This window comes from Microcaecilia unicolor, unplaced genomic scaffold (genome assembly GCF_901765095.1).
Source record: "Microcaecilia unicolor unplaced genomic scaffold, aMicUni1.1, whole genome shotgun sequence".
Lineage (NCBI taxonomy): Eukaryota > Metazoa > Chordata > Amphibia > Gymnophiona > Siphonopidae > Microcaecilia > Microcaecilia unicolor.
The window spans coordinates 144,514-160,175 of NW_021963083.1; the positions used below are offsets into that span (position 1 = coordinate 144,514).

The window sequence follows — 15,662 nt, forward strand, 5'->3', positions numbered from 1 at the left end:
AATCTTTAAAAATATTTTTTACCAGCCTCAAATGTCATACCCAGCTCCCTGACAGCAGTATGCAGGTCCCTGGAGCAGTTTTAGTGGGTGTAGTGCACTTCAGGAAGGCAGACCCAGGCCCCCCCCCCTATCTGTTACGTTTGTGGTGGTAAATGTGAGCCCTCCAAAACCCACCACAAACCCATTGTACCCACATCTAGGTGCCCCCTTCACCCGTAAGGGCTATGGTAGTGGTATACAGTTGGGGATAGTGGGTTTTGGGGGGGGGATTTGGGGGGCTCAGCACACAAGGTAAGGGAGCTATGTACCTGGGAGCAATTTCTGAAGTCCACTGCAGTGCCCCCTAGGGTGCCCGGTTGGTGTCCTGGCATGTCAGGGGGACCAGTGCACTACAAATGGGCTTGCATTTGGTCATTTCTGAGATGGGCGTCCTTGGCTTCCATTATCGCCGAAAATCAGAAACGACCAAGTCTAGGGACGACCATCTCTAAGGACAAGCTAAATTTCAAGATTTGGGCGTCCCCGACCGTATTATCGACACGAAAGATGGGCGTCCATCTTGTTTTGATAATACGGGTCTCCCCGCCCCTTCACTGGGACGTTTTGCGAGGACGTCCACAGCAAAACTTGGGCGTCCCCTTCGATTATGCCCCCCTAAATGAATTATGTGCTTTGGTCTTCACCAAGGAAAATGTGGGAGAGATACCGGTGCCTGAAGTGGTATTCCGTGCTGACAAGTCAGAAAAACTGAATGAAATCTCTGTAACCCTGGAAGATGTAATGGGGCAATTTGACAAATTGAAGAGTAGCAAATCGCCAGGACCAGATGGTATACATCCCAGAGTATTGCTAGAATTGAAAAATGAACTTGCAGAACTATTGTTAGTAATATATAATTTATATTTTAAAATCAAGCCATGGTACTGGAAGACTGAAGAATGGCCAATGTAACGCCAATTTTTACAAAGGTTTCTAGAGATGATCCAAAAAATTACAGACCGGTGAGTCTGACGTTGGTGCTGGGCAAAATGGTAGAGACTATTATAAAGAGCAAAATTACAGAGCATATTCAAAAGCATGGATTAACGAGACAAAGCCAACATGGATTTAGTGAAGAGAAATCTTGCCTCACCAATCTACTACATTTCTTTGAAGGGGTGAACGAACATGTGGATAAAGGTGAGCCAGTCGATATTGTGTATCTGGATTTTCAAAAGGCATTTGACAAAGTACTTCATGAAAGACTCCAGAGGAAATTGGAAAGTCATGGTATAGGAGATAGTGTTCTATTGTGGATTAAAAACAGAGAGTAGGGTTAAATGGTCAGTATTCTCAATGGAGAAGTGTAGATAGTGAGGTTCTGCATAGGTCTGTATTGGGATTGCTGCTTTTATAAATGATCTAGATATGGGAATAACTAGTGAGGTAAAGCTATTCAAAATTGTTAAATCGCAAGAGGATTGTGAAAAATTGCAAGATGACCTCACAAGACTGGGAGACTGGGCATCGAAATGGCAGATGATGTTTAATGTGAGCAAGTGGAAAGTGATGCATGTGGGAAAGCGGTAGTTGTAACCTGGATTGGCCACTGTTGGAAATAGGATACTGGGCTTGATGTACTTTCTGTCCGTATCAGTATGGCAACACTTATGTACTTAGAATCTGAGGAGAAATTAAAGTGCATCCTGTCAGGACGCCACAAAATCCTCTTTCATAATTCTTCTTGCTAATTTTCCAGTTCTTCTGCAGGCTGCTCTCCTGAACCTTATAAAGTAATTAACAGCAACTCCCTGTCTTTATGGATTCTGATTTGCTACTGATTTGGTACTTTGCCTAATACTATGCCTTCTGATTGTTGTGAACACACTTGCTGGATCTCCTCTCCTCCAGTATAATCCTCCCCGTTGATAATCCTGTCAGCAAAAATAAGAGTTCAGCACTTCACTGTAGACTTGTCAGTTTTCCCTCCCCCCCCCCCCCCTCACCCCCCAGTGTATACCTCCACTGGTCATAAGCCTCAACAATACACCCTCAACTTTTGTGCAGGTGAAAAGATGCAAAACTACTTTCTTATTTTTTTCTCGGTCAAAGGTTTTATTCAATACTCAGAACCTCAATGGCTGAGAAACCCTGAGCTATTTCTTGCTAGACTGGCAGAAAGGAACAAAGATAAGCTGCCCTCAAAAACTACTTCTACTTATAACCTCAATGAACTGATCAGGTCTTAGCTTGGCCATTCCAAACGAGGATAACCAACTGAAAAATATCTCCTCTTTTCTATTACGTAACACATAGCAAAAGGCAAGTGGTATCCCTCCTTAAGCAAATTTACGGTCAACATTAGAAATTTACCGAGGCACATGCTGTAATTTGTAGACAATTTGTGAAGGGTTCAAATGGGAATGTAATTTTATTTTATTTTATGGCTTGAGTTTACCTAAACCCACATTGAAAAACATATAACAAAATCTTTTCTCTCTTTTTTTTTTTGTTTTGTTTTTAGAGCACTAGAGGAAGTATGAGAAGATCTGCTGCTCCAAGTCAGCTGTTGGGGAATGTGACAAAAAAGCCAAAGTTTTTACCTCCAGCAGAAATTAATGCAGATTGTGCAGATAAAGAAATTGTACAACTGAATCCTTGTAGTACACAAGAGGTAAATGGCTGGGGGCACATCTTTATCTTATATCTGGCATAGCTTTTCCTATTGGCTCCTTGTATGGTCTTGTGACTCAACATTTGAGGACCCTTTTACTAACCTGCAGTAATCAAATCAATTCTTGTATACCGCTAATATTCCCTTCCATTACGTTCATTCCCACTATTCCAGGACAAGTGGGTAGTTATGTCCATCGACCAGCAGGTGGAGATAGAGAATACAGAACTGAGCACCACGACATAGCTCCCCTGCTAGCAGTTCAGCTTCTCAGTATCTTCTATCTTCAGCAGGTGGATGGACAGACTTCCTCTGTCTCTGGTTCTGAGGCCTTGCTCCTGGTCCAGTTGGCCAACTGGTTCCCGGTTGAGCATAGTGAGCAGATATACCTGGTGGTGCTGGGTCCCTGTCGTGCTTTCCCCCTGGAATATTCTGTGTTCTTATGGGAGCCTGCTCAGCAACCAGTCTGCTTCAGAAGATAAGGAACAGTGCAGGCAGCGCAGTGAGTTTGGCAGGCCGTTGGTGCTGTGCCCTGCCGTGACAGGGGGTTGGCCATGTCCCCTGGGAGCATAGACCCGGGGTAGTGTGTTCTCTGCTGTGCTTTGGGCCTCAGGACGTCCTTGGGAGCGATTTGTGTCTGTGCTCACAAAAAAAAAAAAAAAGAAAAAGAGCTTTATGGTTGAGTTGTGCTGCGCTCTGGTTTAAAAAAAAAAAAAAGCGCACAAAAGACAAGCGAGTGTGTAGTGTGGTGTGCCACATGCTTTCCCGCGCTGCAACAATCTTCGTCCATGGCAGCCCCCGCTGGGAGTGCGAGGAGCTGCCTGTCTTGCAGTGGGTGGGGTTCCTTCTTGGGCTGCTGCACGGTGTGCAGTCCGGTTCCCGAGTGGAGGGGTTGAGTTGGGGCTCACGCACACAGAGTACCCTCAGTTGCAGCAATGCGTTTCTTGCAGCTCTGGTCCCCAGTGCAGCGTCTCGGCTTTTCGCCTCAGAGGGAGGCGGGAATGGCAGCCATTTTGTTTTCTGCCGGCGCGAGGGCCCCCTGAGTCAGATCCTGTCCTTCTGGGCTTGTTCTCTTCCTCTGCCAGACTTTGGGTTGGTGCAAGTAGTTCCTTCTCCAGCGGCCCTAGCATCTCCTGGGGGACAGGGGACAGGGTTTTCCCCACCGGCTCCCAGGAGTTCGCAGCGGATAACACGTGGAGTCTTCGTTTTGTTTTGCTGCCATTGGTCTGCTCTATGGGGTCTCCTCTGTCAGAGCCCTTGGTGGAGGGTGAGCTCCCTCTGGGGGAGGGGGATGACCCTCAGGTGCTCGGTCTGTTTCAGCGGGGGATTTCGGCTCCCTGTTTTCGGTGGCGCTAGCAGCACTTCCCATAGCAAAACCCTTGGGGTTCTCTGGAGGAGAGTCGGGCGGCTAGCCTTGCGTAGGGCCTCAGGGGCTTGTTTAAGGTGTTCCCCATCATTCGGGGCCTGTTTACCACAATGTACAGTGCACTTGACTCAGGCCTGCAAGTTGGGAGAACCATGGCCCACTTTTCTCTAGTGCAGGGAGAAGGAAAAGCTCCGTTCTCTACACTGGACTCAGTGTCTGCAGTCACCTTGAATTTTCCCTTCCTGGTTGCAGGTGGCTTTGCCTCGCGGAATCTACTAGATGGGAAGCTGAATCAGACCTTGTAGCCCGTCTTGGAGGTGTTTGCATTAGGAGCTGCAGGCTTCTATTGATAGCCTTTTGTCTTTGCTGCTGCATGCTGTCTTGGGTCGAGGACTGCGGCATGGACCTGTTTGCAGTGGCAGCAGCAGTCTGTTTCCCGGGGCAGTCCCGGGGCTGCCTGGTTGGAGCCACGTTTTGCCTGTCTGGTGGACGCTGTGTATGACATTCTTCGGGCTTTGGCCTAGGGTATGTCTTTGGCATTCACCACAAGCTGTCAGTTCTGCCTGTGGCCGTAGGTGGTGGTTGCCACCTCCAAGGCCTGCGTGGTTAGGTTTCCACTTTGGGAAACCTTTCTCTTTGGGTACACCCTCAGCGATTTGGTTCAGGAGCTCGGTGAGTTGGGCTCCAGCGTTTGCCAAGGGACATTCTTGGAGCGCCATGTGGGCTCGGCAAGTGCCCAGTTTCATGTCAGCACTAAGGATAGGCCTGGTCCTTAGAATTTTGGCCAGAGGGCTCGGTTTCGAGCCTGGCATTCTCCCTTCCAGGGGATGGGGAACCAGCAGGGCACTCGGGGTGAGTGGCTGCTGTCTCCCGGCCATCCTTGGGTGGCCTGGCTGGCTGGCCCATCTGGGCCGACATGGAGCCGCTTTTGGGCATTTTGGGATGTGTGAACTACCTTCTCAGCTTAGGTGCTGGATTTTCGGGGTGCTGGCGTCTGGCTGGCGTTCTCCCCTCTGGTAGCCCCTCTCTTCTTGCAGTCTCCTTGTCAGAGGGGGCCTCTGTCTGCTCCTCTCCAAGATTTTAGACTGTGCTGGGGAGGAACCGGCTACCTTGGTACATGTGGGTATTAAAGACATAGGAAAATGTGGGAGGGAGGTTCTGGAAGCCAAATTTACCCCCCTGTTTAAGCTGTGCAGTAATGCCATTCAAAATGAATGGGCATCGCATGGAAGCCGCTAGCACGGCTGTTCCATGCACAGGGAGAACTCTGAAGGCTGCTGGCACTAACACTTAAAAAGGAGATAGAGCATTTTAATGTAGAACCGGAGGTGGGAGAGGAGCTGACAGTCGCTCAGGAGTGCATGTTTCAGAGTGAGGTATCCGTGATGGATACTATTAGAAGACATTTAGGGAATCCAAAGTAGAGCGGTTTCAGCAAAGGTGAACGAAAGCCAGGAGTGTTTTAAGGGTAGAACAACAACAGGTTGTAAGTTATCTCTATCACTTATTCCTGTGTACACACACACACGCGCACACACACACACACACACGGTACAAACTGTCATAGCACTGACATCCAGTGGCCTCCAGATAGGCCTGCACGGTGTTGAGACTCTCCAGCGCTCTTGCAAAAGTGGCAGGAGGAGGTTGTTGAATTTCATCAGCATGTGCCTCGCTGCTCATTTCTTCATCTGTTCCATCATCAGCCGTTGTTGCCTGCGTGTAGGAGCATATCTCCAAATCACTGCTGTCTTCAGCTGTTTGTAGATCGTAATCAACAGCTACGCTAGCGATGGAACTCCTCTTCAGTAAAACTGGCTGGGATGTCAGTAACCTCTTCATCTGACGCGTTTGCAACAGCTGCACCTGTTTCGTCCCTCTCCACATCCTTAACAAAGCTTGCCCGCTTGTAGCAGTTCACAATGGTTGCCTTTGTAACATGATTCCAGGCTTCTTTCTGTATATGTAGGGAATCCAACAGTGATAGATTACGAGCCAGTTCAACAGCACCTTTATCCTTCCCAGCCTGGTCATCCATAACGCTCATCAGACGAAGTAGCACAAGAGCCCGATAATGTTGTTTGAAATTGGCTATTATGCCCTGATCCATAGGTTGGATCAGAGAGGTAGTGTTTGGTGGCAGGAAGACCACCTTGACATTACACAGCCTGACAGCATCCCTGTGTGCAGCACAATTATCACAAAGCAGCAAAATCTGACGCTTTTGTGCCCACATTCTAGTGTCTAACTTCTTTAGCCACTGCTTCCAAATTTCCCCAGTCATCCATGAATTTGCATTAGCCTCGTATGACACAGGAAGTCGCTTAACTTTCTTGAAGCAATGGGGCTGCTTGCTCTTTCCAATGACGAGGGGTTCCAACTTCTCACTCCCATCCATATTGCAGCAAAGGAGGATCGTCAGTCGGTTCTTTGATGTTTTACCTCCAGTAGTTTTGGCATGTTTGAATGCAAGTGTTCCATCAGGAATCGCTCGCCAGTAGAGACCATTTTCGTCAGCATTGAAAATGTCATGAGGTGCAAACTCGTTCAAGATGGTAGGAAGAACTGAATCAACCCAATTTTCAGCACCAAAGTCATCAGCGTCTTGTTTCTCACCATGCTGTTTCTTGAATTTTATGCTGTTCCTCTCCTTCCATCTTTCCAACCATACAACAGTAGCTTTGAATTCAGTTAGTCCAAGACTTTCAGCTAGCCAGTGGCGTACCAAGGGGGGGGCGGTGGGGGCGGTCCGCCCCGGGTGCCAGTGGGTGGGGGGTGCTCCGCTCCCGCCGCCTCCCGTGGCCGTTCCCGCGGCGCCGCACATTTAAAAAACCGGCGAAGCAGCATCGCAGGCAGCGCCTCGTGCCCTGCTTGTAAAAAAAAAATCAAATCTCCTTCCCCTCCTCGTCTTGACGTCGACTCGGGCCTTCCAATCAATTTGATTGGAAGGCCCGAGTCGACGTCAAGACGAGGAGAAGGAAGGAGATTTTATTTTTTTTTTTTACAAGCAGGGCACGAGGCGCTGCCTGCGACGCTGCTTCGCCGGTTTTAACGGGGCTGAGGTGGGGAAGGAGAGGGGCGAAAGGGACTCGGGTGGGGGTATTCAGAGGGGAGAAGGGGACTGGGGTGGGGGTCTCAGACAGGGGAGGGGAGAAGGGGACTGGGGTGGGGAATCTCAGAGGGGAGAAGGGGACTGGGGTGGGGGTGTTCAGAGGGGAGAAGGGGACTGGGGTGGGGATCTCAGACGGGAGGGGGAGGGGAGAAGGGGACTGGGGTGGGGATCTCAGAGGGGGGAGGGGAGAAGGGGACTGGGATGGGGAATCTCAGAGGGGAGAAGGGGACTGGGGTGGGGGTGTTCAGAGGGGAGAAGGGGACTGGGGTGGGGGTCTCAGAGGGGAAAAGGGGAGGGGAGAAGGGGACTGGGGTGGGGATCTCAGAGGGGAGAAGGGGACTGGGGTGGGGGTCTCAGAGGGGAAAAGGGGAGGGGAGAAGGGGACTGGGGTGGGGATCTCAGACGGGAGGGGGAGGGGAGAAGGGGACTGGGGTGGGGATCTCAGAGGGGAGAAGGGAAGGGGAGGGGAGAAGGGGACTGGGATGGGGGTGTTCAGAGGAGAGAAGGGGACTGGGGTGGGGTCTCAGACAGGGGAGGGGAGAAGGGGACTGTGGTGGGGGTCTCAGACAGGAGAAGGGGACTGTGGTGGGGGTCTCAGACAGGAGAAGGGGGCTGGAACTGGGGGCTGAAAAAAGGGGCAGAGAGAGAGAGGGGGGACAGTTCCTAGATGGAAGGGGGAGCGAGAGGGAGGGCAGACCCTGGATGGATGGGAGAGGGAGGGCAAATGGTGGATTGAAGGGGCAGAGAGAAAGGGCAGGCAGTGGATGGAAGGGACGGCAGAGAGGGCAGACACTGGATGGCAGAGAGAGAGAGAGAGAGTGAAGACAGATGCTGGATGGAAGGAAGACGGTGAAAAGAAGATGAGGAAAGCAGAAACCAGAGACAACAAACTGTAAATAAAATATATTTTTTTATTTTTTTGGCTTTAGGATAAAGTATTGTAGATGTGTTAAATGTTTATAATAGAACATGTAAATAAGGTAATCTTTTTATTGGACTAATTTTAATACATTTTGACTAACTTTCGGAGAACAAAACCCCCTTCCTCAGGTCAGGATAGGATACTGTAACAGCACTATACTGTACTGACCCGAGGACGGAGGTTTTGGCCTCTGAAAGCTAAATGTATTAGTCCAATAAAATGGTATTATTTTACTTTCTATATTTGTTTTATTTCTATTTGTTAATTTGTAAAGTGGTGATTGGTACTTGTTAGGTTTTTTTTTCAAATTTACATCTGCTGTCTTTATATTTTGCACAGTACTAGGGGACAGTTTCTGTTTCTGTGGTGTTGCATTGTATGCAGAGTCTGGCATTGGGGGTTCAGTTTAATTTTTGTCTAAATAGAAAGTTTATGATTACTTATTCTATAGTGGATTAGGGTGTATCTGTGTTTGTGAAAAAGACATGGCTTTCAGTTGGCATTGACTGTGCAGGATCTACGATCTGTACTATTCTGTGGTTTCGTTTTACAATAGGTGAATTGATGTTCTAGTGCTCACTGTAGTGTTTAAGATGCTTTCCTTTTCCTTGTGTGACTCGTAGAAATGACTGCTTATGGTATGGTAGAATTGCTCTATAGGTCCTGAATGTTTTGTATTCTCGGCATGCCTAGTACTGGATTTGGGGGGGGGGGGGGTGTTAAAAAATGACCGGCCCCGGGTATCAACTACCCTAGGTACGCCACTGCAGCTAGCTGGTTAGCTTTCTCCATAAGCAGTGGACTACTGACAGGAAACTGTCTGCTCCTGACTCGAGAAACCCACCGAAGAAGAGCATCTTCTACCTCCTCAGCTTTTTCTGCACGTTTTCGTTTCCTGTGTGGATTTGTATTGTTTTGCCAGTCTTCCAGAAGCTGGTCTTTATTGCTTCAAGACATGTGAAATTTGACTGGGATTGACACCATATTCTTTAGCAATAGATGCTTGACTTTCTTTGTTTTCTAATTTTTTAAGAACTTCTATTCGTTCAGCCAGTGTTAAAGTCTTACAGTTCCGCTGCCGCGATGATGACGACGGCCCCGGTGCATGCTCCAACAACATTCTTTCCCCTAATCTGCCTGGGGCAGTTAAAGAGGCGGTAAATTTGAAATCTCGGTTGTCACGCGCCAATCGGCTTCCGTATTCCATGCACGCGCTTATGCGGAGTCTTTCCTGCAGAGGAGCGGTCTTAAACCATGCATATAAGCGAATCTTGCACTTATCAGTGTTGTGCTAAACCGAAGTTTGTCCCCATAGAAACTGATGGTGCCAAAAACGGGACCGATGTACGGCATGCAGTTAAACAGAGCATGTGCTTATCTGACGTGCACTTAAATGGAGTTCACTGTGTATGTGTATATATATATATATATATATATATATATATATATATATATATATATATATATATATGCTAGAAGCCTAAAAAATAAAGATAGGAGTGTTTGTTTTTTACTTATATGTATGGTTCTCCAAGGACAAGCAGGCTCCAATATTCTCACAAGTGGACGACGCCGATCTGCGTTGCCCGGGCCGGCATTTTGCCAAAGTAAAAAGTAGAGCGGTTCGCGCTCCACTGCACATTCATGAGTGCCTTCCCGCCCGTCGCGTGAATGCAGTCTCCTTAGTTCTCCTTTTTTTGCGTGAAGAGAAGGTGCGCTTTTTCAGCCTCTCCTCGCTTGCCCGGTTCATATGAGCTTTTGATGCCTTTCGTCTATTTTTTTCCTCATTTTTCATTGTGGTTTTCTTGTTTTCTCCCTTTAAACCCGTCCTTTATTTTCTTAGTAGTATTTTGCCTGGGTTTGTTTCCTTCCTTTTTTGATGTCATAGGGCCGTTTTTAGGCCTTGACACCACTCAGGTTCTTCCCTTCATTTTCCTGTGCCTGTCCCTTTTTAGGCACCATCGAGTCATTTAATTTGGCCAGCAAAGACTCCCAGTGGCTTCAAGTGCTGTACCCGGTGCAATCGGACGATCTCGGGGAAAGGGCACCCATTCTTAGTGTCTGCAGTGTCTTGGGTCCGACCATAGCCCTGCTAACTGTATTCTCTGTCTTGACATGAAGAAGAGGACCCAGGTTTCCCAAGAGGCTCAACGAGAGAATATTTTTTAAGCCAAGTCCAGTTCCTCAGCATCGAGGTCGGAGGTGTCCATGTCAAGCATCGCACTGGCATTGGTAAGCATGGCTGCTTCGAGACCCTTAGACACTGGGAGCAGTGAAGTGTCAAGTGGGTCTCCACCTGTCTCAAGAGCTCCTGTTGTGCAGGCCCCCTGGGATCGTTGAATGTCAGATACGATCCCAAGACGACGTGAGGATTCAACGTCCTCGACACTGAGGAGCCTGGGTGACTTGCTTTGGGCGAAGGCCATTCATCATCGGTCACCCTCAACACATGATGCAGTGAGCTTCTGGGTGTCAAAGGATTCATCACCCGAGAAGCTTTTGCCGGTGTTGGCCCTTGATGAGTGCATCCAGGCCTTGCTTCCTGAGCTGCTGGATGGCCTTATGCAGCGATGTGCATTGGTATCGGTGGGTGCTTGAACTTGCCAAACCTCCCGCTTCTGCCCTGCCTGGCCCTCAGCCTGCAGTTCGGCCTCCAACACCAGTGCTGCTTGTGACACCGGTGTCAACTGCCACCCAAGTTGGCACCCCCTTCAACGTTGGTGGAGGAAGCTTCACCGGAGTCGAGACGGAAGCCTGCTTCTCCACAAAGCTCCCAAGGACATGGCTCCTTGGCATCGAAGCAGGTTCGGTCTCGGACGTCCCATAGGGAGATACTGTCCGACACCAAGGAGGAGCACTCCTGGGAGTCTGAGGAAGATCCCATATACTTTTCCTCAGATGAGTCTTATGGGATCCTCTCTGAACCCTCCCCACCACCTGAAAGGAGATGTTCTCTGCCAGAGAGCCTTTCATTTTTCCTTTAGATGTGGAAGATGAGCCCACTTCTAAAGGGTGCTCGAGGTCCTGGACTGTACATCTCCTCCTAAGGAGGCTGTGACTGCACCTTTCCACGAGGTACTCAAGGAAGTCCTCATCAAGAAGTGGGCGTTCCTTCTGTCTGTCCCTGTTGTGCCCAAAAGATATACACCCAGTATCGGACCCACAGTGAACCTGGGTTTGTAAGGCCTGTGAAGAGTACGAGGACACGGAGTGGGAAATTGCCAGGGAAGGGGAGAGAAGGGCTCCTTCAGGGTGGCCTGAGTCCGCCTATAGGGGTGGTCGCTATAGATTCCGGTCCCCAAGGATCCAGCATGTTAGGGAAAGCAGGTGGTCACCTTCCTCAGAGGAAATAGTGAGAGCCAAAGACTACAATTCCCAGCATCCCCTGAGGGAGACATCAAGTAGAGCCGGGGACTACAATTCCCAGCAGCCCCTGAGGGAGACACAGAGAAGAGCAAGTAAGAATTATTCACACTACCAGTCCCAGAGGGCTAAGGGGAAGGAGGAGACTCTGAGTAAGTTCAATCAGCGGAATGAAGAGCAGCTGGGAGGGGGCAGGGTAGAAGAACCCATGGATTGGCAATCGGGACGGTGGGGAGAAAGAGAGAGAGGAGAACCTGGAAGAGGAACCCATGGATATCTCAGCTCTTGCCAAAGCTAAAGGTAGAGAGTTAAGAGGGCAGATGGCAGCCTGGTTCTCTGGCTTGATGCAGGGAGGCAAAAGGTGGCTGCATCAGAGGTGGGATTAAGGAACGAATGTTTCCACCTGGGTCAAGTGGGAGGTTGTCAGGAGTTGGTGCTGGCAGTGAAAGGGTGGGACCCTTACATAGGTGGACAGGGGGAAAAATGTTGAAGCGGAAAAGTGAACTGTTTAAATTGGGGGTTTGTGCTGTGATAAAAGTGAACTGTTTAAATTGGGTTTTGTGCTGGGATAAAAGTGAACTGTTTAAATTGGGGTTTGTGCTGCAACACTGACTCTCTCCCTAATAAGGAAAGTTGAGGGAACCTGAGAGGAAAGAGAGGGAGAAGGGAGCGCACAGAGACTCTCCTTCCCCTTCCGTAGGAGAGGGGAAGGGAGAGAGAGGGATTGGTTCAGAGGAAGTTTGGAGCTGAGTGGGGGAAGTGGTGGTGGAATCCGAGATGCATTGAGGAGCCATACCCACCTAGGAGTCTTAGTCCCAAGCAGGGGACAGCTAAGAGGGAAAACCTCCAGACTGTAAAAGCGAAGAGGTTGAGCGAGATAGCCCTACTGTGGATTACAATATAGCTCTCCCTGTGGTCCGGTGGATTGCAAAGAACCTTGTGGAATTCCAAACCCCAGAATGCGGAGGGTAAAAAGAAAACTTCCAGACTGTAAAAGTGCAGAGATCGAGCAGGGCAGGACACAGGCTGTGAGGGGGCCCTATCACGCTTCTCCATGGCTGGGAGCTTTATAGGCCTCAGTTGCCTCATGATTCCTTGGTGGTGAAGTCCGCTCTCAAAAGAGCCAGGATTACTAGGGACTATGTTTAGGGACTCCTGAGGCAGGCCTCTGTGGCCGAAATATGATTCATGTCGATTCACTGCATTTTTTGTGAATAAAACTTCTGATGTGAACTCACTGAGTCTGTTGGACGTTTTTTTTACATCATCTTTATCATCTTCACTGTGTTTGCCTGCTTCTTTTGACATATGCGAGGGTCCTTTGTTCTGTGCTTGTTGTTGTCCCCTACATTGAACCAGATTCCCAATATCCAGAGAAGCAACATAATGTTTTACCTGACAATATTCAAATCTGTTTCCCCAAGATATTAGCTGTCCTTCCCGCCTGAGGTGTTCCAATGAGGTTATGCCTTGTCATTCCCAAAGGGCAAACATGTTGGCCATCCCAGGTTCAAAATCTAGATTACCCCAAATGGGAAGTTGATCCGTGACAGAAGGGTCTCTCCCTAGGTTTGTGATGAGCATACTCCACAGCGGACAAAGCAAGAGAATGTGACAAAAATATCATGGAAAGCCAGATTGCCAACAGTGAAGTAAAGAGGAAAAATTATATGGAGCATAAGTATGGTTGTTCTGTCTCCGAAGGGCTATGATATTGACAGTGAAACATCAGTCACCAATATGGTGTAACAAGAAGTCTGGTTGTACAATTTCATATTAGGCAATCCTAAACTGCCTTGACCCCAGCCTCCAACTAAGAATTGGAACTGCAATTTAGACTTCTTGCCCGCCCAACAAAACCAAGATATTAAATGATTGAGACTTTTCAGGTTTTCAGCAAGCACTGTCAATTTTATGACACTGAAGATATAGTAAAATTTTTGAACGTTTGATAGGAGAGTTAATGCCACCCACATTCCAAATTACAATATGCACCTTCCTCTGTCTGTCTGTGGACTGCGGGTCCTTCGTGGCTTACCCTGAGTTTGGGGTGAAGCCTCTGTTCCTGGCTTACCCTGTGTTTGGGGTGAAGCCTCTGCTCCAGGCTTACCCTGTGTTTGGGGTGAAGCCTCTGCTCTAGGCTTACCCTGTGTTGGGGTGAAGCCTCTGTTCCTGGCTTATCCTGTGTTGGGGTGAAGCCTCTGTCCCTGGCTTACCCTGGGTTGGGGTGAAGCCTTTGTCCTGGTTTACTCTGTCTGTTCTCCTGTCTGCCCCAAAGACCCTTGGCCTGTTATTCCTGGTTACTCTGTTTGCTCTGCTGCCAGCCCAAGACCCCTGGCCTGTTCTTCCTGGTTTGCTCTCTTTACCCTGAACCCTGCCTTGCCTAGCCTGTGTGCCTACCCTGCTTGTATATCCTGAATCCTGTATCTGTCTGGCTAGTGTGTTTTCCTGGGTGATTATTCCTGTATCCTGTCTCCACCTAGCTAGAGGGTTTACCCTGTGGGTATTCTCGGATCCCCGTTGTGCCTAGTGTGTTGCTGCCCTAGTCCTTGCTCCTGCTAGCTTCTGTACGCCTTGTGTTCCTTGGTCTGTCTTCTGGGTCTTGCTAGTGGCTGTGCAGCAGCACACTGTCTGAGTCTAGTTCTGTGCCCTGTCGCCCTCGTGTATCCCAGACCTAGGGTGGGTCCTCTGGATCTTCAGTTCCTGCCTTATCCTGCAAGTCCTGCCAGCCGCCTGCACTTTGGAGCTCAACTCCGGAGGAACGGTGGCTAGGTGCAGGTGAAGCTGTTCCTGTCTCATCTGTTCTAGTTGCTTGCCTTGTACTACTCCAGTCCAGAGTTCCAGTACTGCTCTTCTGTGTTTCCAGTCCCGGTGTGGTCTTGCCTGCCGCTGCCGCTCCTCGGCAGTGGCCCAAGGGCTCACGAACTCCAGTCCTGCCTCGAGGGCCTGACAGAATGCCAAGGCCCTCGAGAACGCAACACCAAGAAAGAAAGAGAATTTCTACAAGTTGAACATCCGGTCATTCCGACCATTTATATGCTTCCTAAAATTCATAAATCTCTACAGAATCCACCGGGTAGACCTATCATGTTAGAGCCACTATCAATACTTGTAGATTTCTTCATTTGACCGTTTGTTCCTCAAATCCCCTCCTATGTGCGTGACACTACAGACATGATCAACATATTACAAGACTATGGTGGAACCTTAACAGATACAATCATGGTTACACTGGACATAGAATCATTGTACACCAATATACCTCAGATAGAAGCGTTAAAGATCATTGAAGCAACTCTTCTCAAAAGGACAACTCACAAAAGGATTCCAAACCATCTCATTTTGACGTGCGCAACATTAGCACTTACCAAAAATTACTTCCTTTTTCAGTACACTATTTATCAACAAGTAAAAGGGACTGCCATGGGGTCTACCATGGGCCCTGATTTGGCTAACTTGTACATGGGCAATTTTGAACAACAACATCTTACTTCGTGTCTTTTCAGAAAACATTAAGATATATAAAAGATATATCGATGACATTTTCATTTTGTGGCAAGGCGATATAGAATCTTTACATCTTTTCTACACTTGGCTCAACTCGCGAGACCCTAATCTCAAATTTGAAATGGAGTTCAGTGAAGAACAAGTTCATTTTTTGGATTTAAACATCTCTAAAGGTCCATATTTCTTTCAGACCACAATTTACAGGAAACCAACCGATAGGAATGTTTTTTTACACTATACCAGTCATCATAATCCATCATTAAAGCGTAACTTACCCCTCAGCCAGTTTTTAAGATTACGTAGGATTTGCTCCAGTTTCGAAGATTTCAACACACAGTTGGAACAATTAAGCAAGAGATTCCGAAATAGAGGTTATCCTGAGAAATGTATACAGGATGGATATACAAAAGCACTCTCAAAGGATAGATCCACCTTATTAGAATCTACCACACACAGAGAAAAGCCAGATATTGTATGCACCCTTAGATATTCTCATCTAGCAAAAGACATACAGAAATCAATAAGGCGTAATTGGCACATCCTAGACAATCTGGATTGTTTCAAAGAAAAAGATTTGGTTGTAGCCTATTCAAGAAACAAGAACCTCAAGGAACATTTGATACCATCCTATTTGCCAGAAAGAAAAGAGCCTCAAATCCATCATGGTCACCGTCCCTGTGGCAAATGTAGTGTATGCAGACACTCTATGGACACTTCGGTTTTTCTGCACCCTAAGACT

At 48.2% G+C, this 15,662-nt stretch overlaps 1 protein-coding gene across 2 annotated transcripts in view; it reads left to right on the forward strand.

The window, feature by feature from the left end:
* LOC115458903 (DNA repair and recombination protein RAD54B-like) overlaps positions 1-15,662 on the forward strand; it is a 94,259-nt gene that overhangs the window by 23,903 nt on the left and 54,694 nt on the right. For both annotated transcript variants that reach the window (XM_030188749.1, XM_030188748.1), the window contains exon 2: positions 2,504-2,653. In XM_030188749.1, coding sequence (XP_030044609.1) covers positions 2,519-2,653 — 135 coding nt within the window. In that variant the 5' untranslated portion in view covers positions 2,504-2,518. The remainder of the gene's footprint in view (positions 1-2,503; positions 2,654-15,662) is intronic.